The sequence below is a fragment of the Centrocercus urophasianus genome, unplaced genomic scaffold (genome assembly GCF_019232065.1).
Source record: "Centrocercus urophasianus isolate 14NV4802_14NV808 unplaced genomic scaffold, USGS_Curo_1.0 seq_15, whole genome shotgun sequence".
NCBI lineage: Eukaryota > Metazoa > Chordata > Aves > Galliformes > Phasianidae > Centrocercus > Centrocercus urophasianus.
In genome coordinates, this window is record NW_024884697.1 from 45,411,902 (window position 1) to 45,436,692 (window position 24,791).

Here is a 24,791-nt window from a genome sequence, read left to right on the forward strand (position 1 = left end):
CTTCTGAAATTTGAGTTTCCCTTGCCAATGTAGCCTCTACTTATTAACTCAGCCATAACAAAATTGTTGAGCTTCGCAGCTTTTTGTAGCAGCTAGATCCAAGAAGTAGTTGTGGTGAGCACAGAACTACTCTTTCAGATCTGTAGGTTTTAAAAGGAAGGGAATGTTACCACTATTTTCTCTGTGCATTGTCACCCCCCATCTCCTTTTTTTTTCCCTTCTTTTTTTCCTATTTGCTTCATGCTGTATTCATGTTTCTTACTGTATTGTCTCTTAAGACGAAACATTATTTCCAGGATCTTGTATTATGGCATCTTCCAGGGTAGAGTGAAGTTGAACAATGCCAAATAAGAGAGGTTTGATTTTACAGTGTTTTAAGAACTGCATGATCCTCTGGCAAATTTGTAATAAAGGAGACGGGAGTGCCCACAGCAGCAAGGGCAGGACAGATAGACACTGCCAATAGTATTTCCAACCTTGTCCTTAGAATCACAGAATTATACAATATCGTGAGTGGGAAGGGACCCATAAGTATCATGGAGTCACAGAACCACTCAGAAATCAGACAGTGCGTCTGAGAGCATTTTCCAGACACTCCTTGAATGCCATCAGTTTGGGGATGTGACCACTGCCCTGGGGAGCCTGTCCCAGTGCCTCATCACCTTCTAGTGAAGAATCCTTCCCTGAAAGCCTGCCTTGCCAAATCGCTCTAATGTTTTGGTACTGTGCAGCTAGATTTATTTTTTATTCTTTGCTGTATCTGACCTAAGTGTCATTTGATACGATTTAATCCAGTTATTTCTAACCTTATTCAGAAGGTTATTCAGAGCAGCTCATTCCCTTCCTAGTCACAACTGCCTATTTTAAAAATGATACCGTTATCTACTTAGCAATTTCTTCTTTATTTTGAATTATCTCAGCTCTTTACATTTTTTCCTCTAGTCTACTTGCCCAAAACTCATGATCATTTTTATTGTTCTGCTCTGATCTTTCTTTAATTGATCCATATTGGCAGCTCATGGAATTTTATGCTTATTTTATACATAGTTCCTTCAACTCAAAGGTTAAGGTTACTTCTATTTGCCTTCTCATATTGAAATTTTTAAAAATACAGATATCTGTCATTTCTTATGCTTCAGAAGCTACATTTGGTAAAGTTCTGAGGTCAGAAATACCTCCTTCGTACGTCTGTTAGACTTATGGTGCAGTTAGAGGGCTATTGGCAGGACAAGTACCCTTCTGTGATTGTATGAGGGAATCTGCAGAGAGAAAAGTGATGCTGACTGACAAGAAGGAGACAAGCCTTAAGACAGAGAGATGGGATCCTGCAGGAGAAAACAAATTTGGAGAAATTGCTCGGATATATATATGTGTAAAGGTGGAAAGAGAGCTGTTTTAGAATATCATGCTGCAAGTATTGGGGTTTGTTTTTTTTCCTTTCCTCTTTGAAAAGCAGCATAGCAATTGTAGACAGTACTGCAATGAGATTATTGTAGGGAAGAAATTAAGCAGTTTTGTTGCTGAGATAATAGCACATCCTTCAATAACTACTAGCAAGAACATAGATAAGTATGTGCCGTATAACTTTAATACCATTTATTTCCTAGCCAATTCACTGCTATGTTCTCATATTTGAAAGAGATCTTGCCTGAGTATATATGTATTTGTACAGAAATAAATGTGATGTCTCTATAAAGTTACACGAAATGATTCAAAACACAACTTTCCTTCACTACTTCTACTGCGTGTATTAGAATTTCTATATTTTAAATATCAGGAAGGATAGCCTGTGGAGTATGAATAATTATAATTCCTTAGGTGGTGATATTTTGAAAAAGTGTTCTGTAGTTTGGATGATTTCTAATGTCTAGTACTGTAGCTCTAATGGAATTTTTCCCCAGTTTTAAAATATCTTTTCTAGTATTCCAGGGGCAGGCCTCTTTTGTTTTTAAGCACGTTCCTCTCAAAAATGTTTGAATTATAATTTATAGAGCCCTGACTGCATGAGCCATATTAAATTTTTTCAAAGATCTTACCTAATGGAATTGTAATTTTCCAGCCAAGAAAACTTTGTTATAGAAGAAAAGTTCTAATTATAGTGCTTTTATGAAGTATATAGAAAGAATGGGATTATTAAGTAAAGTGGGATTTTGTCTTATTTTTCTTTTCAATTTGCATTTTTACTCTTTCCCACACAAGAGAATAAAATTGATTGCTGAAAGCTTACCAAATGCATTAGTTTCAGAGTTACAATACGTGAGAATTTCAATTCCACTCCGAAGTTTTATACTGAATAGAAGTACCTGAATAGTGCTGCAGAGCTAGAAAATGGTTTGATGACTTCTGTTCCACATTTGGAACATGAAGGCTCCTCTGCAGCCCTTAGTGACTCAGCCCCTCTATGGAAAGGGAGCAAAATAAAAGATTCCAGAAATCTTTACAGTGTTGCTTCTCTCAATAGATAACAAAGATGTTTGCAGTTTCCTAAGCTGAACAATCTGCCTTTTGCTAGATGAGGACTCTTAAGTGGAATGAACATTTCTTAATCTATGGAAAAAGATGTTACTATATATTAAGTTCTTCGTTACAGTGGTTACCATGGAGCAAGTGAATTCGGAGGGGAGAATCTTTGTCAGTGTATGTGCTACACAAGATCTTATTTTTGTCAAGTTATAGGAACCTCAAACTTCAGTATCATTCAGCAAACACTTTTAGGATAGTTTCATTACATTGCAACATAAGCAATCAGATCAAAACTAACATCTCACTTGGTGACACTGGCATTCAAGCAAAGGAAGGCTTGCTTTCTATAACATCTTGCCATATATTCATTTTAGAGACCTGAACTAGGTGAGCAAATCATCCTTGTCCTCAATCGCATTTATCTGAACCATTCAAATACTGAGCTCCATCTGGTGCTGCTTTGCCTTTCCATGTCATACAGAAAGGACCTTATGCCAACAGGCATATTGTGAATGGCAACAACTCTTTAACATTGGGCTAAAGTTTAGGTGTTTGCTTTGTTAGTACATTGTGCCATGAAGAGATGCTGTTTTATTATAACGAATTAGAACAGACCAGAATAAAATCATAGTTTGTCCTTGTTATATATTGGCCCTGTTTCATTTAAAGCATATCTAGCAAGTGAAGGGATTTGGCCAGAAACACATAAAAGATCTAGTATTCCCCTTCTTTGTTTAAGAGATACTGTAGCATATTTCAATTTCATCTTTTGGCTCCAGTTAAGTTCTAATTATGCTACCTATGTTTAAGAAGCATTTAATTTTTTCTGTTTTCAAATTTTAACATCAGATGATCTCATTATATATGCAAGTCAAACTACTATGAACCTAGCTTAGCAGAGACAAATAAAAAATCATGTAGATTATCAATTACTAATTTCCTCTCTGTAGTAGACTGTAAAATTTCATTTTCCTGATCACCCTGAAAATGTGATGTGGCGAAGCCTACACAGAATGGATTAACTTTGAATTGTTGTTGTTTTATATATTTAATTATTATTATTATTATTATTATCTTTTTTGTAAGAAGTCTTGCACAGTCTGAACATGGTTTGGAATAGGGAAAAAGGCAAATCTACCTAAGTGTACCAATCTGAATTGTGACCTGAATAGTGTTAATCAAATCTATTTTCACCATCATATTATGCTTTGGAAAAAACTTCCCTTTGGTGGAATAGTGGTGTCATATCTGCAGAGACAGATATTCTGCTATATACTTTTCTGGATTTCCGAAACAACTTGTTAAATTGTTTACAACCTTTCCATTTATCAGATAATGTGAGTATCTATAGTAAGACTACAGAGTGCAGTCAATGAGAAATTCACTATGGCTCTCTTATTAAAGGACATACTGATTTTTTGCATAACGGTAAAGAAGAATGGGGAAGCAGCTTACTCAGTGTCTCTGCCAGACAGAATAGTACTGCAGCACTGAATTAAGCAGTTGAAATGGCTTATCAGAAGAGAGTTCCTCAGACTCCTTCCAGATCTAATTATACTAGCAGTAAGATAGATAAAGCACAGAAAACTGGGATGTGAACTGGCAGAGCAAGCATCTGAATTACCCAAACTCGTAGCATTTATAACTGGTAACAACTGTTAATGATTGATGTTCTTCACAGGCATCTTTCCCCTTCATTTAACTGGATCTTGTGTTTTATTTGGTGACTTTTCTTTGCCGGTTAGGTATAAGGAGTTGCTGTCAGAGTGTTCTTCTGAGACCTTCCCTGTCCTGCAGAATAGAGGAAGGCAGAAGTATGAGGGTCTATGTGTCCTGAACAGTCAGGTTTTGCTAAGTTAGTTTGCTTTGTCACTGCGAATGTTAGAGTCACATCAGCATGGTGTGGCACCTGACCAAATCAGCCCTGCTGATTGGTACATGCAAACACTTCTGCATCCATGTGGAAGATCAGTAATGGCCTTTCTGTCCAGAGTGGCTGTGGTGCCCAGGGAGATTGCAAGGTGTCCATCTGCAGAAATATTCCCCATAACCCACTGTGGATTGAGCAGGGGTTTGGACTTCCAGAAGGCCTTTGCAACTTCAATTATTCTACGCTATGACAAGCACCTTGTTCAGTTCCTCTAGGCTATTTGTATGCAAAAGCTATAATAAGCCTGCCTGCATGCTCTGTGTGTTTCAGTGATTGCTAAGTTTGTGAAATTAACTGTTGGACAAAAAATAAATTGTCTTTTTCTTGCCAAAGCAGTGTTTCTCCAACAAGCCTCTAAAAGCAGATATGAATGTTTGATAGATATTTCATTAAGTGTAAGCACTTTTTTACTTCAAAAAATGATAAATGAGATGTATAAATGTACTGGGAAAATATTGTTTCTGTATTTTACACTTGGGATAAATCACAGTGGAAGCTACTTGATAAGATGTAGTTCAATTGTATGATGTATTTTTCACAGCCTGTGATGCTAAAAGTAAAAAATTGTACTTAAGGGACATTTCTTGGCTAGTAATGCAGTCAAAAAGATTTTATGATCTCAAACATTGCCGTATAAAATATTAACATTTTTCATCTCAAATTACAGTGTATGGCTGATTTACCTCATATCAACAGACAATATCGAACAATGTGTTTCTAAGTAAAAATGCATTCTTCTGAGTGGTTTTATCTATATGCATTTTTAAACATGCAAGTAATTATTTTCATATGTTTATACTATCTTCTCATCCAGAAGAATTAAAATCTGCATCCTGTCATTGTCAGATGAAATTTATATGATTAGCTATTTTGCCATATAAATCTTATCCACTTGGGTCAAACTGGTACTCAGTATATAGAAAAAGAATTATCAGGAAATGTTTTATCATTGCCTCACAGTCAGTTCAGTATTTTTAATCCTTTCTTTAGGAAATGGAGTCCAAGTCAGAGAATATTGTTTTCCTGCTAGATTTACTACATTTAAGTTACCTTACTGGGACATTCACGCTTTCCACTTCAAGTGAATACTGGTGACGTTTGTTGGGATTAAAAGCATACTTCTCAAGTTATTTATTGATGCAGAGGGATTTGTATCTCTTTACTGCAGACTGCAAGGTCATTCTTGCACATTAAACTTCAGCAACATCATAGCATTACATTTTTCTTCTGCTCAAGTAAACCACCCTGTTCTTTAAGTTACCCTTCCACTCATACATTCTGTCTACATGAAGGGACATTTGCTAACATTTCCCCTTGTTACTAACTCCATGTCAGCTGCTGCCAAAAATTAAGCACTGTGACAATGACACCTGCTCTGAGTTGGATTAGATGACACACTGCCCAAATGCTGGCAGTAGCCAGCCACCTGCTTGTATTACTAACTCCACTGAAGCTGAACCTCTGGAAATATTTTGCTAAGCAAAGACAAAGCTTTACCCAACATCAAATTTTCATACAAAAATCACAGTAAATTGTAACCTCTTCCTGTGGCTTCATATACAGTTATTCAATATTTTATATGTCAGTGTCCTCCTGTGTAAAAATTGTTTCATTAACAGCTTTCTATTTATTAGTTAAGACTTTATTTCTTGAATCTTACTTTCACCTTAACTGCTTTTGTCCTACAGGTCTCCTAAGTCAAAAGCTTCTTAACATGTTGAAATGTGAACAATATATTCCTTTTTTCCATCACAACTGTGCTGTGATTGAAAGGATGCATTTGAAAGACATTGGCACTACTATTTAGTAGATTCCTTTGATCCATGAATGTAGAAGTTAACGCATGTGCGTGTGTAATATTTTCCCTCAAACAGAAAATGCATTGAGACTATGTACTCAGTGGTGAGGTATGTACTTCTGAAAAGTACTGGCAGAACATTATTGCTGCTTGTCCAGTTCTGTGGAATTACACTCGTTAATTTATATTTATTTTGGTTCTGCAGAGGAAGGATGATTTAATCAGCTAAAATTTGCTGGCTTTTGTTTTCATCCACTTAATTCAGTTCACATGGCAAGTCAGTCTGTGCTGTTAATATACTAGAGTCATTTTCAAAAGCAGTGGAACCTGCAACAGTTACTATTTACTGCTCTGCAGTGAGACATCATATGGAGTTTGATTATAGGCAGAATTGTTATTAGAGGACAGATGTTGATTTTCTCTTCTGGCTTCTTATCTGATGTTCTTAACAAAAATGAACTGTTTGCAAGTAACTACAGCACTATTCCTATTCTTTCTTTTTAAGTTACCTTGCTGGGTCTTCCTAATTCAGGCAAGAATTGAGTCTAGTTGTTGGATCTGTTCCAAAATCTTTTTATCTTATTTTACTTTAAAGGTGGGAAAATTCCCAGTCTTTAGTATTTTTTTCTTAAATGATGACAGGGAAAAGGTGTTTGCAATAAATTCTGATTTATTTTCCTTTTACATTTTTTCCATATAGATAAGCATACACAAATTAGAGCATTGGTTTTTACAGTTGTCTGCCTTGTAGCCTTAAGGCAAATAAATAATTGCACCACCCAATTGGAGACACTGTAATTATATCTTTCTTCAAGGTTATCTTCTGTGAATCCCTTTTTCTACTTTCTTAATTTTTAACCTAAAAAATACTGTATTAACGAGAGTCCTACAGTTGTTTTTGTCTTAAAATGACTTGACAACATTAGTAATGAATTTTGAAAGTTTTATTTGTTGCAAAAGAATCTTCAAGAAAGTATTTGAATAAGGACCAATCTCCAGCCCTGATCCTAGAAGGCAGTCTACAAATACTGTAGAATGTAGGCTTTTCAAGAGATGTTCAAAGTCAGCACAATTTTGCTTCCGTTCCGACTAACAATGATAACTTCAGAAAGAGCAGAGCCAGGTCAGTAGTGAATACGTATTTTCAAATCCTGCCATCAAAAGAACTTAGAATGCCTGCAGAAATACGTGTGAGTTTGTTAGCCACGACTTAAATTCTCTAAAGCAGCAGTTAACAACACTCTGTTTCTAGACATGAAAGCCTCCTTTCAGAAGAAGATCAAGAACCTGATATTTCTTTACAAGTTTTCCTTGGCCCGAAGAAGTTGCTTATGCTTTTGGAGTTATGTAAATGGCCCTTACATTACACTCTCCCATTACTTTCATAGTGATACTGGAGAAGAATACAGTGCTTAGTTTTTAAGCACACTTGTATTTGATTTGTTTTCTTTGGGAATACAGTGTCTCTACAGACTTAGTGGTAAAAGACAAAGGTGGTCTTGCCAGAAGAAAGAAATAGCCATTTCTACCTATAATATGTGGTCCTATGGCACTACCTGTACTGTCATATTGCCAGCCATAATATCATGATAAAAGTGATTTATCAGTGAACACAGAAAGGGTGAGAATTAATGAATCTCTTATACTGAAATACAGGCCATGGAAACATCTACTTGTGGTTATTAAACATTGGTCTAGTATTTTCAGGAATACTGTAGTTCCAGATCAACTGAAAAAGGAGGTGAGTGAGCAGGAAGAAGAAGGACAGAAAAATTATAGTTTGTGAAAAATAGTAGATTGATGACACCACAGAATGGCACTCGTTGTATACTGATAATCTGTGACCCGGTTGTGGTGATTTGAATTCTATCCTGTGGGACATTGTCATATTTTGAAGATGAGGATTCAATAAAACTAAATACACCTTGCTAGTGTGTTTAGTCAGATTTTTTTTTTTTTTATGCATTCCTGTAAGAATCAAGTTGCTTTATAAAGCCTTCTTTGCATTTTTTTGAATGTTCTCTGATTTCCAGTGTAAAAACTCGTATTTTTACAACCAGCATTTCTCTGGAGAAGTGTACAGTTTTACAGTTTTACCATAGAAAATATTTTCTTCTCAACCATTTACAGTAAGTGGCTTGCCCAGACAGGTTGTGAAATCTTTTCCCATGGAGATATTCAGAACTCAACAGGACAAGCCCTTGAGCAAATGATTAAAATTGACCCTGCTTTAGGCTAAGAGTGAGCACAGATGACCCCGAGAGGAGGCTTCAATTAATCAGTGGTTCTCTGATTATAATAAAGTCTCTTGTCTCACACTATGCATGTTCTTCTTCAAGAAGTAAGTCTGAAATGGCCGATTTATGTGAATGTTGGTGGCCTGGCAATTATCACAAGGTGATAACTGATGACATTGGTGTCATGAGTCAAAGCCAAATACATGCTCCATTTTAAAGTTTGCAAAGTGTTATATTTCATTTTCTGCTCCCTTTATTGCTGTGTTAGTTTTTATTTCTTTATCATCTAGACATCATTTTCTAGCAGATGGCTCATGTCAATAAACAGTTTTTTTATTTACATTTCCAAGCTCAGCAATGTTAACACTGATTTTTGTTTGCATATTCCTATAATGTTAAACTGTGTTTATTTCTCCAAACTTTTAAATGAGACAAGTCTCTAAAGTCAATTATAAAAGAACAGTGTTCCTCTCAGTGGAACATTATGAAGCCAAAGGATACTAAGGGGTCTAAGTACTAATATAACAAAGAGAGTTTCACAGATTCTATTCACTAAAGTATTTTGTAACTAAGATAGACCTACTGATATTTTCTTTTAGATGCTTTGATTTGCAATTTTCTCCTTAAATTAGGTGAATGTGACACTGCATTAAATTACTCTTTTGTATGGATTGTCCTTTTAGTTCCAATCTTGCTTATCTCAGTCTATCCATATGCTTTCTTTTATAAACACATAACATGAGGAAATTCAAGTGAACTGGATTTGCATATTCATAATTTAGCATCATCATCTCTTCTGAAAATAACTAAGCCTCACAAATTTGTTAGATCTTCTGCGGAAGAAATTAATAAAATAGTATTACAATATCCTGATTTAAAAAATAATCTATATCTTTAAAGATCTGTATTTTTTTCTCATAGTATTTGGAATCTTTTCATGTTTCTGTGTGAAAATATGTAACATATAAGAAATCAAATCTAGTTAAATGCAAATTTCACTTGTGAAATAGCTGTTACTGTGACTGTTATACTTTGTATGGCTTAAATTACAATGTGCTGGAAAATGTATATGACATTCATCAGTAAATTTATAGACTGTTTTCAGTCAATTTCCTCCATTTCTCAACTGTTGTTAGTGTGTCAGGACCTTACTAAAAGATTCTTTGGTTCAGTTTGATTTTCATCTGTGTTGCTTATGAAAAAAATTGCCAGTCTTCTGCTGACTTAACCTTAACCTCTTCGGGAGTAGTTTGCAGGAAATTTTTAGAGCAGCAGTGCATAGTCTTGGTTGTGCGCTATCTACTTGTTGAAGTCTTAGACTTAAGAATCCCCAGTAAGCTAAAATAACTAAGAATGAATGTGAGGAGCATTTAATATAGTACAAAGTCTAAAAGACTGGGAAAAAAATCCCTATTCTCCAACTAGTCCTTAAACTAACAAATTTCCTGCCTGATTTTCTCTGTCCTCACATTTTCCTTCGCTCATACTTCACTTATTTCCTGGATATTCCTTGAATTCGGCCTGTCTTAGTTGTCTCTTTTAGTGTGATCCATTCAGTTGTTGTAAGCTGCACAGAATGCAGATTTTCACTAGAATTTGTACAATTCCTCTTCCAATATTAATATGTGAATGTCTGTGTTCTCAATAAAAGCAGTTTCAGCCAATGCTGTTGTAGTTTTCCTGAAAAGCACTATTTCTCCTCCTGAGAGCAAATAAACCTACATTTTTCCCCTTCTCTAAACTGCACGTTCTCTGCTCATTGCTGGACAGCCTTCTATTAGGTAACTGTTTGAATGTGAATATGATATGTAAAACTCTCTTGAAAATACATGCAACCCATAGGAAAGAAAATAGTACAGAGAAAAGAGTTAAAGATCTCCTAGTGGCAATCATGACCCTAAACCGTCATTGACTCCTGGCAATAAATCTGTGCTGGGGGTGGCATCAGGCATCCTTTTTCCTGCTGACTTTAATTGTAACATTCAAATTCTTGGAGCCGAGAGTGAGAATGGAACCCATGACACTGTTGAATTTCATTATATGTCCATGTCACTAAATTTTTCTTAATTGCCAGATGTGTCTCCATTATATGACTCAAAAAGAGACATCTGTGTCATGATGAGCACAGAAATCAGGTCAATTAGCAGAAACAGATCCAAAGTTGCCATTTTAGTTTTAGCTGAAGCTAAGGACCAACTTTTTTCCCACCCCACACTTGGGTAACCCACAACTCCATGTTAACCTCCCATCCTTGTCCTCTTTTCCGTATGAAGGTAATACTTGTACAGGGTGGAAGGAAGTCAGAACATGGCTCTCAGAAAACTGGAAGGAAAAGAAGTTGATAGCATTTCAATAGAACAACACGTGGTTTGGGAAGAGTTGGGAAGTGGGAGGGCTGCCAAAGGCAAGAATAGATATTTTCTTCTTATCTGAAGAATTAAGCCCTGGTGGCTGTTTTCTTTTTCTTTTGCAGTCATCTCTAACAAACAGTGACATCATCTTTGTGAAGTTGCATGCTCCTTGGGAGGTCCTGGGCAAATACGCTGAACTAATGAATGTAAGAATGCCGTTCAGGTAGGTGTAGTTGTATTTTGTCTTCACACTTTACTGTAAAGCTAAAGTAAAAAATAACAGCAGAATGCACATGGAAAGCTTGCCTATATGGTACCACACACTCTTAGAAGATATAAATGGAGTGTCATACGTACCATATTCATTGTTCTTGTTAATGTCTGCCTGCGATTTCAGTAGAGTATTGGTTTGAAATTAAGGTGAGCAGTAGCAGTGCAGCTGTTTTCATGGGGTATTCTATCCTTAGGCCCTTTAACCCCTTCACTGCTGGAGCCCCCTGCATACTTGTGCGCTGCTGTTTTTTAAATGGACATTTCATTGAAATCAATGGGAGGTCAAGAAGATCCAGGTACGTAAGGCAGCACAGAAGTGCATGTCTATTGGACGTATCTGATATGTTCAGCACCTGTAAAATTTCTGCTTGTATAATGCGTAAGTTCAGAAATGCAGATTATGAATATGTATCACTTCTAGTAGGAGCACAATTCAGGCTGTAAGCGCTTTGCCTGTGGAGAAAATAAATTTGATTGAATGCCACTGACAACCAAATTAATTTCACATCATCATTCAGATTATTTTGGCCATTTTTAAATATTATTTGCATGTTGGGCTATGGAATTTTTTGTGTAAAATATCAATTTTACTGTGCTGGCTATCAGAACTGTTAGAATAGCTTGAAGACTTCAACTCGAACTGACCAAAATCCATGAACTGAGAGGACTTGATTTTTCTTTTAATTAGCAGGGTTTACAGTTGCTTAATTCCATTTATTTTAGTGGAATTACTCCTGAGCAAGATAAAGATCAGACCCAGAATATTCAGCTAGTGAGTTGATGTTCTTTGCAGGATTTCTATTCCTATTTCCTTCTTGCTTAAGGACAAAAAATAATGCCTCTAGTATGACACAAGCTCTGTACTGTTAAGAACATTTTAGGAAAAGTGGATATGAAGTAAGGACTAAATTGCAGGCTTTTTCTATATGAATTCGGTTTTCTTTTGTTTTTTGTTTACATAGCAAATATTCAACAGCTCTTTTTTGAGCTTTTGCTGCTAAAGAGAAAAATGCAAAGGCAATCACAAATCATTACAGGATGTGCATGCTCTTTTTTAAAAGCCATTCTAGCCATAGAAACAATTGACTAGGCTAAAAGCGTCCTTTTTCAGCATTTCTTGGCATTCCTTGAGATTAATCTGCCCCAGTAAGAAGATAAGATCTCATGATTAAGAAATATAACAGGAACTCATATTTTAGTTGCTGTGAGCAGTTTGTTCTTTCCTGGTCGCAAGTCCCATTTTTGAGATCCATTTCTCAGCAGATAGAAAATTGGGTGCCATACAAATTATGTATAAAGATGTGCTTCGTGACCACATCTTCATTCTTTTCATATCTACAGAGAGATCATTATTACTGTCCTGTTAGGCTGGACTAGTCCAAGGTCTGCAAATCAGTGAATAAAATCCTGCATCAAAATGGTGGTCCCAAAAAGTGGATACCTCTGAATTATATTTGAAGGAAAATCAAGAAGCAAATGACATCATCAGTAACACTTACTTTTGACCTTTGTCTGCTCCTGCTGATTAGGGCAAGAGATACAGCACTACTTTGTGGAAGATTTGGCCAAAGGAGTCTGTGATCTCTCTAGTGAAGGTCGCAGTTGTGGTCACAGTTGTGGTGTAATAGGCACTTATGAGGAGAACAAGAGCTGCGGAGTGGGACAGAAGGTGGACATCCCATTCTGTATCTACACAGGATGGTTAGGGGCTGCTGCCCTGGGTGATGTGAACCCTACAGGGCCCATAGGAAAGCAGATCATAGAATCATAGAATCACAGAATCATAGAATCACCAAGGTTGGAAAAGACCTACAAGATCATTCAGTCCAACTGTCCACACACCACCAACAGTTCTTACTAAACCATGTCCTTCATCGCAGTGTCTAAACATTCCTTGAACACCTCCAGGGTTGATGACTCCACCACCTCCCTGGGCAGCCCATTCCAGTGCCTGACCACTCTTTCAGAAAAGTAGTATTTCCTAATGTGGCAAGATGACAAGATCAAGAGACTGTGGTCAGCATGCATCTGATTGCGCACCTTGTCTTCTCACTTGTTCTTCATGCACACCCCCACACAGCTTATTGCACTGACAATAAAAATGAGCAATGCCTATAAAAGGGGCAGAGGGAGTGGTTATATCCTGGGGTGGGTGCTGAATACATACCAAATAACTTATGTAATCTGTATTGTTCCAAGGGATGATGCTCCATCAGTAAACACTGCTCTACATTGGCACTGCATGTGTTACTGGCATATTGCAGCATCAGGCACCATTTCCCTGGCTTTTCTAAATTACTCCCCCTACATTTTATCAAATGCAGTTTTGGTAAATTATCTGGTGGATTTGAGATACACAGAGGATAATTTATCCATCTTTGTATTGGTCCTGCAAAATTCCTATAAGTGTTTATGGACTTCTTGGAAATAGACACATCTTTGAGTCCCTGTCTTTCACACATGACAAGTAGCAGAAAAAGAGAAGAAAATGAGAAAAGGATGACCTCCTTGCAATTCAAATGCCACCAGAGTCTGTGTGGCTGCCTGTGACAGTTCTGTAATCTCTCTTTAGTCTCTTCCTCCACCTCTTACAGGCTTCTGTCTTCAATCTCCTTTCCTTCCTTGCTAGTTCATACTGTAACTGACGATGGGTTTTCTTCTCGACTGGCTTCATTTTTGCTGTTCTTCCAGGAGAAAAATCTATTACCTGCACCGCCGATACAAGTTCATGAATAGGTGAGTACAACTCTTTTGCTAGCTTAGTTTATGTTAATTTGGACTTGATCACTAACACAGTGGTTAAGGTAAAGCTGGAAGTAAAATTATTAATAGTGTTTCTAGGAAGGTTGGAGGGTGCAATTATGCACTGGGACATCTGCAAAAACAGATACAGCAGAATTACACTTTAAAGGTATTTGCCATGCAAAAGAGGCAATTCATTTTACCAGTGTTGCCTTTTTTAATAATAAGGAGATGTTTTTGGATTGATGGAGACTTTTAAGGAAAAATAAGTGCATTACTGCAAACTCTTATCTATTTATTTTCATGTCATTCATTTGTAAGTTTTGGGGGGATTAAAATACCACAGGTATTGCTTTTTTCATTTCCATGCAGCTGGCTTGCTTGTTACAGTAAATGACGTTATTTATTTATTGCTTCTTCTGTGAGAGTGCTTAGTACTTTGTTGGTAGATAGGAATGTAATGAACCATGTCCTTCACTGGTGTGAAGCTACTGAGCTTGAGAAATTAGTACTTTTGAAGAACTTCTGAAGTCCTTTCACTTACTTATTAAATATCTCAAGGTTATATTTGATCTATTTTGTGCCTGACTTTATGAAATAAAAACTTCCAGTGTGCATTATCTTTCTGATACCTCAGATAATCAAATGAAAATGTCTCCAAAGAGCCCCAAAAATGTACAAGTTTGGCAAAGACCAACTCATATTTTGGCATTTAATGCTGCAGTGCTGTTGATGCAGTTTTCAAAAGGGTCTAGCCTTTGATTGACTGTCTCACTCTGAGATCTGTGGAAAGACTCACATGAACTTCTGAGGGAGAAGAATTAGATTTGAAAAATCTGCATATTGGAGAAAACAGCTGTATCACTCTGCAGATAATGTCACTGGATGAACATACATGGGAAAATGAATTACGTATTATCGCTTTGCTGCATGAGCATATTAAAAAGCCTTTTCTATATTAAATCCTATCTTACTGTGTTGGTGACTTGAGAGTACCAGCACTGATCTCAAATTATGGTGTGTGCTTCTTTTACACTAGTAAGCACCCAGTGGGCTCTTTGTGGAGTTAAGACATTTTGCGCAGTTGGCATCAGCTAGTAAACAAACCCCGTTCTTCTGAAGTTGGTCAGTGTTCCCTCATTTGCAATCGCCACTTTTCAATGAGTACAAATCACCTGCCAACTTCAGATTTTATTTGGATTTTAGGTAAGGTATGACTGCTTTCACTACAGCAGTAGATTAAAAGGAAGGATTAGGAGAAGATTCTCACATTTATATTTGGCATATGAAATTTCACTTTACATTCATTTTTTCATCAGTCAGCATGTGATTCACAGACAGAATCAGAAGGAGTGCGATTTTTTCTGTGTTTTGGATCTTTTTTTTTTTGTTCCTGAATGATGACAGCATTTGGCTAAATTCACTTTTTATGGTTAGCTCTGTGACTAGCTGCTTGAGGCAGAAAAGCTGAATAGTCCCAGTGGGAAAGGAAAGAAAACATATTCATCTATATTTTCATTTATGTTATACTCTGATCTACAGCTTCAGTAAAAATATTTCCTTTACTAGTTCAGTGAAGATTAGAAGCCTTGGTCCATTTTTTGGGGGATAAGACAAATATTATATTGGCATTGAGGTAAAACTAACATTAGAGAGGGCTTTTGCAACAGGGAAAATCCAGAGAAGGTCTCTTGCAACTCATCAGCCTCACTTGAATTTTCTGTCTAAAAGTTCTAGTGATTCCAAAATTTCAAATAATGAAACTGCCCTAATCTGTTCTAGAGGAAAGGAGGGGAATCAGGTATGTATACAATATCTAGAACTCAACCTGAGCTGTGGTTAAAAACTTAAACAGTATCTAGCACTACACTGTCCATAAAGCTCTATCAAAGCTGAGCCAGAGATAAAATCAATCTCAATTCATACAATCATAGAATCATAGAATCACAAGGTTGGAAACAATGTGCAAGATCATCTCGTCCAACCATCCTCCCATTCCCACTGCTACCACAAGCACTAAACCGTATCTCGCAGCTCCTCATCCAGGCACTTCTTGAACACTGCCAGGAACGGCGACTCCACCACCTCCCTGGGCAGCCATTCCAGTGCCTGACCACTCTGAGAAAAAAAGATTCTAAACAATAAATAATAAATAAATTTTCTAAATTATAAAAGATTGTTTTGATTCTACAAACTTCCTCTTTCCTTTGGGAAAAAAATATAAAAGATTCTATCCCTACTCTGTTTTCTAGTGATAAAACTGTTTGAAATTATTTGAGAAACCAGTTTGTGTGTTAAGCACAACATGCATCTTTGGAAACAGGACACTGGGTAAAGGCTAATCCTGGACAGCAGAGACAAGGCCAGGACTGGAATGGGATGTGTCTTTGACCCACCACATGCATTGAGACAGTTAATTTTTGCCATGTGAAGCTAACAATTTGTTGTTTTTTGTTTTTTTTTTTGTAAGTATTTAGGAAGGAAATTTTTAACAGCTCTGCCATTTTCCTCTTTCACTGTGGTTAACTTTACAGTGTCTCCTCACTCCATGTACGGCTGCTCTGTTTTCCAAACACTATTCCTTCTATTCAGAGAATGTGAAACCCAGGTTAGCCTTGAAAAAGCAATAACACTTGTGTCTCTTGTCTTAAGAAAGAGGATAATGTTCAGTACAAAGCCTGCACTGTTGACTCATGGTGCTGTTGGGGTGGCCTGGATGCATTTTAAGCATGGTCATTTTTCTTTTTGAAGGAGAAAACTATTTTTTTTGAAAGGATGGCTCTGCTGTACTCTTAAGCTGTCAGCTGTGCAGAAAGTCACTGCAACCTTTCCAGACCTGCTTGCCAGCAGGAAAGGAGCAAGTTCACTAAGCATGCCAAGTAGTCTGAACCTTGGGAGTGGCAAATCAGTGAAATTCTGGGCATATGCTCAGTGAGAAGCCAACATGAATAATGCATTGTTCTTAATCTGTGAAAGCACTGTGTTCATGCCTGCATGTGCTGTGATAAACCTGCAGCACACATATCTCAAATGTGCACTTGCAGAATGAATGGGAAAGGGTTGCAGATTAGCAAGGGGATTAATAGCTTAGAGAATTCAAATGATTTTGGTCAACAAATAAGCATGGCCTGGGATATTTAGAAAATCCTTCTGCCTGATTCCTCTTCCATTTTCCACATCCAGGGTCACTAAGTCTGCTGAACTACTGTAACACAAAGCTTGTAACCTCTACAGAGGAAAAAGCTGGAAGCCAAGATAGGGAGAATCCCCCAGGAGTTATCTTTCTTTTTCCTTGTCATTCCTATCAGTCTCTGCACAGACTAGCTCAAGGCTGGGAATCTGGAAAGGACAACTAGAGACTGGCAACAGGTCTGGTCCTTCACAGAGCTGGGATCTGACAATGTCTTCCATGCACTCAGGCACAGACACTAGCAAACTAATTCTACCTCCACTCTGAACTTCTGGACTGGGGTGAACAATCAGTGCCCATTAAGAGTTTCTGATAACTTTAGTATAAGTCTCATATTGTGCTCTTACAGGCACTGCCATGTTTCTGATCAGTTCTGATGGCATATTACTCCTCTGCTCCCATTTTATTCACAAATAGGAAATACACAAATTGTACCAAAATGGATAGGGCTTGTGTGGTTACAATTTTGAATTGAATGTCCATGTTTAAAAATAAGCGTTAGCTTTCCTGTCCAAAATAAAACATGTGAGACAAAAGGTTGAATATTCCAGGAAACATTATATGTATTTTGAATGGAAGTTTGTAATAATTTCTGTAATAATTTCGTGTTACTGTCCTACACACTTAGCTGCATGATTGCCCTCCCTCAAACTGTGCAGACCTCCCAGCATTTTCTGGAGTCACAGAGCTATTGGACTGGCTTATGTTGAATGTAAAAAAAAAAAAAAAAAAAAACGAAACAAACCACTTAGATTTCCAGCCTTTGAACTTCATCTTCAACTGGTCTTAAACTTCAAAAGATATTGGTTTATGCCCCCCACCAGGAAATACTTGTATTGTGACAGAAATATGAGCATGCCCATAATTTGTCATCTGATTTTTGCAGGCAGAGATCACTGTTTAGAGCTTGAAGGTGTGAGGGAGGGTAGGCTTCATTTTGCCAGACACACCTCCTCTTTGTTATGTGTCTTCATCATAACATTTTCATTATAATGTTTTAGTTTGGATGTGAAGTTGTTTTAGATTGTCTCCTCCACCCAGCTCTGATTGTTCCCTTACCAGTAATTTCAGTGTGCATCTTTGCATGAGTACCCATGATTAAATCCAGCTTAATCTTATTTGTTTTCACCTTCTATATGTAACAACCTGTGCAGCTGTCACCTACTAACCTGTACACTGAGTATTTTAGTTTTTGGGTAGATTATAGTATTGCAAGACACTACAGTTAAACCAAATGAATAAAGTAGTCTATTTTGTATGGCACCAATTGCAAGGTAAGAATCAGTACAGAGGGCAGGAAAAGGATGCAGCTTGCTGGGGTTTAACTTTCAAAGCTCTCCATCATAGTCTGTACTGTTCTCATGTTTATATGTCCAAAGTCTAATATGTCAGGCCTGTAATTTAAATTAGATAAACAGCTGAGAAATAAAGGCTTAGAGAGTTGCCAAGAGCTTAATGGGCTTATAAAGATTTTTAGCAGCATGTAACATTGGCATTGCTTTTCTGCTAAGACAAAATAAGACGCTCGTTCACTGAAAGCTGGTTGTTAATAATCAAGTTCAGTGTGCATAATTTGGTCCAAAATGTCAGATAGTGCTTCTTTTGTAGCTGTAGATACTAAGTGGCCTAGTTTGCCTGCATATGTACTTTGCACTGAAAAAATGTAATTAAAAAGCAATATATTTCTCACTCTCTCAAATGCTCACACTTTTCATGTATTGCAGGATCGAGAAACAAATAAGCAGGTTTCGAGGATGGTTACCTAGAAAGCCAATGAAACTGGACAAGGAGACACTGCCAGATCTGGAAGAGAATGACTGCTATACTGCTCCTTTCAGCCAACAAAGGATCCACCAGTGAGTACTTTATTGCATCACAAAATCATATCTTAATTACAAGACTAGAACTTTTCCTTCTGGATTCACCTTTGAAAAAAATCAATTTATTAGTGTGTGCCTTAAACATTAGTGCCTTTGTCACACAAAAGGGGAGATAGAGAGCCCTGAGAGAGCATAAAGTTTGTCTAATAATTAAATGTCCAAATCAAAGCTAAAAGAATTCAATAGAAAAGTTCCTTTTGATTCACTAGAATTTCAATTAAATCCTTAAAGTAGTCAACTGACTAATTCTCTCTTGAGTCAGAACTGCCTTTTTTGTGTATGTTAAAGATGTGCTTAAAACTTCTTATTCAGCAGTTCTGTTCTTAGTATAATCAATATTAGTCCTTCTAGCACTGATGGTCAAGATAAATGGATACTGCATTTCATTTCTGGTTATGTGTGTAAAAGGACAGTGTCATTTTGTTTGAATTTCTCTCTCTTTAACTTTTACAGAAGCAAAACTGGTTGCATAATGCCAGTGTTAAGGTCAGTTACACTTGTCCAAGCATACCAAAGGCATCAATCAATGTTGCAGCAATGGTACTAGAGATATCATTTGACTAGTAGAAGTTCTTATTCACTTGCAAAATGCAAAGCAGAAGGCTTAGCATTTCTTGCAGATTCCAAGCTGATTTTTTAGGGCTAACTTTGGGGAAAGAAGGTGCGATGCAGTTAGTTACTGTTTGTGACACTGGGAGTGGACATCAGCTACCTGAGTGCAAAGTCTCAAATTGGCAGCGCCCCACCAGGGTACTGACAGAAAACTGAGGTGATACGGAATGAACCATGGGCAGATCAAAGACTAACAGTAAAATAAAGTGTGATTTTATTTGGGGTGAGGACAGGTAGAGTAACTCCTCTTTGAATAAACACTTCATTCAGATTCCTTACTTTGAGTGAAGAGTTTTTCATGGAGTGGATTTACTTCCTGCAAAATGAGTTAATAAAATGAAAGTCATCTGCTGCAAGTAGTGTCTTTTTGGAAACAGCAGAAAAACAAAACTAGGTGCAAATCTCTGGGGAAATTTCAGTATAATTCTGTTCCTAGCACAAGCCGCCAGTCAGAGTTACCTCTACTAAACATTTGTGTCCTGAACAGATGTCAGATCCAGACTAAAGAGTCTTGTGATATTTGAACAAAAAGGTGGGTCAGTTACTGTGCCCTGCAATGTGAAAAGTATATCTTTTTTTAATTATTATGTTTTGTTTTTTTCCTTTTCTCTCTCTCTCTTTTTATTTTTCTTTCTTTCTTTCTTTCTTTCTTTATTTTGTGACTACACTGGTAGTTTACCTTTTTTTCGATCTAGTCAAGCTTTTATATTCAAGTCTCCAGTGTGATATGGATGATGCTTGAAACATGATCTAAGTACCGTCTTCATTTCTGATAGGCACTGTTAAAGGCATAGAATGACAGAAAACTGACAACATTTAACATGTGGAGCCAGCCAAAAAAGAAGGGCAAAATTCATTGTATTTCCTAAGCAATAGGAAATCTTTTCTCGGAGGAAAGAAGTTCTGTCTGGCTGAGACAAGCGTTTTGTTGGGATTTTGTAGAATAGAAAATGATAATTTTCAAGATAGTCTTCTGAGAAGTATCTCACTTCTGCAGTCACAGATTATGAAGGGCTTTATTTACACAAAGCCATTTCTTCTGAAAATTATCCGTTGCAAGAATGCATAATTCACAATATGTGAAAAATGTTTTCCCTCAGACATGATGGTAATTAGTTATTTTTCTACTATGTCTTAGTTATTTTATGTAGTGAGCTGCTAGTTAGCTGGGAATAGTAACACTAGTAATTATCTGCAATTTCTTAGGTAGTGGTATACTAGCTAGGAAAATACTCCTAATTGCTGCTTAGAGATTTCAGACTTCAGGAGCTATTTTCCCCTTCCAAAGGCAACAAACTCTCTGCTTAAATATTAATATACTATATAATTGAATAAAGCCCCTAAAATAATTATTATTTCAGTAAAAATTAGTTTAAAACTTTACACAATTTGGACAGTAGGACAGTACCTGCATTAATTAAAATCAATTAAAAAGTAAAATTAAAATATATACCAGAGATTCATGCAGTTACTCTCATTTGTACTGAGTCCCCCGCACATACAAGCAAACACTGTCCTGTATTTTTGTCAGGTTTCCAGGATGTTTGTCTGTCAGAGTGGAGTTGCATTTTATATTTTCTCTGATGCTCAAAATACCCTTAATAATTGCCATCCTCACCAAGATGATGTGCACCCCTGTCCCGATAGCTGCCTCATGCTGAGATCATGGATGGATCAGAGAGCTGTCACCATTGACAGTAAGGCACAGGAATGCATGAACACTTCCTTGGTTTGAACCAAGATGGTCATTCTTGTGTTTGTACACAGGTCACTCTGAAGTTAATGACCCCTATTTATTTCCACAGAAATTACAACAGATACAAAGAGCACGATACCACTACTTGACAGAGCAAATTCTCAGCTACACAACACTTTTTTTCAGCAGTCACTACCATTAGTTATGCATTTTCACTAGTGATGAACAAGAGCCTGCATGCTGTGCTCATAAAAATCTGCACCACTGAAGGTGACACACTGCTCCACAGCTACTATGATAGCATCATTGCTAAAAAATGTTGCTGATGCAGTCCGTATTTTGTTGGCCCAATCGGATGGAAATCAGAAGGCACCAAATCTGCACTATATAGTGGTATGACAGAACAGTGCAGCCAACATTGGCAACGTGCTCCACAGTCTTCAAATTTGATGGGCTTTGCATTATCGTGTTGCAAGAGAAAGGTTGTCTTCTTTTCTGGTCTGAAAGTTCAAGCCTTTCTATTTATCTTACTTGCAGCCTTGTAAGTCACATAAAATGAAAACAGAAAGCAATCATCATATGCCTATTTTCAAGCAAATAATGTACAGGGATTGTGGTAATATTCTCACTGGCATACTGCAGGTTCATCTTATTGCTGCTATTACAGCTGTTGACTTTATTTCCTCTGATGTCAAATGAGGTAAAGACCTGCCACTGCCTCAGCCAACAACAGCAAGTTAGCATCAGTGGTTTACCTGGCAGTGCAGAAGGGCAGGCATTTTTTCTGTACAAGGGGAATATACTTCTCATATATTAATTCCTATGCTCAAACATTTTCTGTGCTTTGGTTTTCACTGCTTCCAGAAGAAGGCATTTGCTTGGATCATACATTTTAGTATGTTGAGTGTCAGACACCAAGCATTTCAATGTCAGGGGATCCCATGGGGCAAAAACGCACGTTGGTATGAGCACAAATGCTCACGTTGTAGCTTTGTAACTAGGCCATAGGTGTTCAACTTTCAGAACGTCTCACTCGTAGAACACAACATAGCCCTTCCTTGTCTTTTGCTGCTCCAAAATAAACAGAAAAATTAGAGAATTTCTTTTCAAATGGGTATTGGACACAGATTCAAGAGCTCATTCTATTCCTCCTAAGTTTGTACAACGTGTAAAATTGTCAAGAGAATGCATGAACAGGAATCCATTGGCAATTTGCTCTTTGTTTAATTTACAGTTACTTCAGGGCTTTCTCTAAATGACAGTTGGTTTTGTTGTGCTTCATCCATCGAAAGTCAGTTTGAAATCTCCAGTTCAGAATCTAATTAAGAAAGCTAAAAATGTAATTTCAAAACAATTAACCTTCGGTGACTTGTCACGTCTCTTACAGTGGGAATGTAAGAGCAGTATCTCCAGAATGACAGTTTTTAAAGGGACTTTAATTAAGGATCAGCTCTGGAACCTTTCCTGGCAGAAGTACTCTCGTTATCTTCATTGGGATTTTATTTCTTTTTTTATAGTTTTTTTGTGTCAGGACAGCTCACACAAATAAGGCTTACAGAAATAGTCTAATGGGTATAACTCTTCTGGAAAAAATCACTGTATTTATTATCTAACTATACATTACCTTCACAAGGAATAAAAATACCAGTGTATTAATCTTTGCTTATTTTTTGCCTCACAAAAGAGATGACGAAGTGACTAAAACCTTCAACTGAACTTTCTCCTAAACAAAGCCTGAACCTCACTGAACCTGAAAACAATCTGCATCACTCTTATGAATATTCAGCCTTTTTGCATAGTGCAATTCTAACATGAGCAGCAGAAATAGAACAGCTAAGGAAACTATTCCATCTGAAAGCAGCAAGGGTTAAAAAAACTGCATGGAAAGTCTCTGCTTTGTGCACTTTATAGCTCAGTAACACCTGATGGATGTTTATCTGCACCTAATTTGGAAATATCTTCAGCTTTGACCTCTGTGAACTGAAATTTGAAGACTAAGATTCTCCACATAATGAAAAAGTCTTTTTATTTGAATTTGGATGCTGTAGATCATGAATGAGCCCCAATCATTAGTCTGTGAGTATGAATTTATCACTCCAAAAGGTGACAACTTGGAGCACAAAAAATTTGAAGGAAGAAAAGTCAAGAAAGTGCAGGTGGGAAGGGTAGGGATACAAAAGCGTAAATCTTGCACTGAAGTGCATGATTCTCAACTGACAGAGGCAACCTCTCTGATTTTGGATGAAAATTGTGGTCTCCACCAGCATTGTTGTAATTAATGTCACTTGGGATACTTTCATCCTTTTAGTTCCTCCCAGTTATTTCTGCCTGTTTTTATTCCCTGCACCAGTCCCCTTGGCTGTGCTAACACCATTCTTCTGGGGGATGTTCTATAGAAAATTTCACAGAAATAATCAAGATGATCAAGTGACCAAAGGCAAAACAGTCCTTGTTGTTTGTTTTTTTTTTTTTTTTCAAAAATTAAGCAAGGTTGTTGTTTTTGTATTTTTTTTTAATACCTTTACAACATAATCTCTGTCTCCACGTCTGCATGAGTATGCTAGAGAATACATGTTCTTGACCTACTCCAGCTGTGAATTCTCCCTCTTCTCTCCCCTTCCTGTCCCTATATGCATTTTAATAGCACATGGATGGGCAGGGCCAAACTCTGCAGCTCACATATGCCTTAGTTCTGGAATAGGCAGTTTTTCATGGTAGTATTCATAGTGAAGTGTTGACAGCTGCTTCTCAAGCACATCTGCTTGTTCTTTCTTGGCCAAGTGAGATCAACAGCTACAACACTACAATTGCTAAGTTTATAAATGAGTGCAAATCTCTACAGTGTTCTTTTAATCAAATAGTTCTTATTTCCTTTTAAGATTGAACAGTGTTTGATTTTAGTCTTTTTTCTTTTCACTCATGAAAATAGAAGCAACTAAATGCAGAAAGGCTGTTAAGCTACTTGTCCAGAAAAGTGGTTGAAAGAACTGCTGATGGTTGCAGAATGTCCCAGTCATGATACCAAAAAAGTATTATATCACGAAGAGAATAAATAAATGCTACTGATTTTTATCATTACCTGAATCACTGTTTACATTCCCAATCGAATCCTTCAAGAGCTCATAGATAATGAAAATTACTGTGCTGGTTTGATTTCAAAAGTTACTTTCATTGTTCTTTAACATTCAGTGCTACCTAGGAGGTGAGATCTTGGAGATTAAAGTTGGACATGAACAGAAAATGAAACAGTGGAAAAAATGCTAGCAATTCATTTCTTTTTTAGTACTGTCTTAATTTCTCTCTGTTACTACTGGAACAACCTAGTGCATAAATCTAGCTTTATCTGGATACAATGCTCTTCTATCTGCTTCAGAGATTAGGCTGTTTTTAATCTGATTTCCTTAACATTATGAATTATGTGATAACAGCATTTCCTTTTTTTTCTACCAACTCTTACTTTATGTGCTGGTTACTTTCAACTACATTTGGTACAAACCTATTTGTCTCAAAGAGAATCAGAGTCTTACTTACTTTGTGAGTACCAGCTGATTGAAATGGGACTGGGGCTCAAATTTGTGCCTATGCCATAAAGGCAGTCAGCGTACACCAAGTATATATG

The 24,791-nt window shown here is 37.0% G+C and overlaps 1 protein-coding gene across 3 annotated transcripts in view; it reads left to right on the plus strand.

Moving 5' to 3' along the window:
* Window positions 1-24,791, plus strand: part of ANO4 (anoctamin 4) — a 155,450-nt gene that overhangs the window by 79,013 nt on the left and 51,646 nt on the right. For 2 of the 3 annotated variants that reach the window (XM_042816302.1, XM_042816303.1), the window contains exons 5-7: window positions 10,902-11,002; window positions 13,744-13,788; window positions 18,709-18,840. In XM_042816302.1, the coding sequence (XP_042672236.1) occupies window positions 10,902-11,002; window positions 13,744-13,788; window positions 18,709-18,840 (278 nt within the window). Of the gene's footprint in view, window positions 1-10,901; window positions 11,003-11,246; window positions 11,349-13,743; window positions 13,789-18,708; window positions 18,841-24,791 lie in introns of all 3 variants that reach the window. The other variant, XM_042816301.1, reaches the window with a different exon arrangement.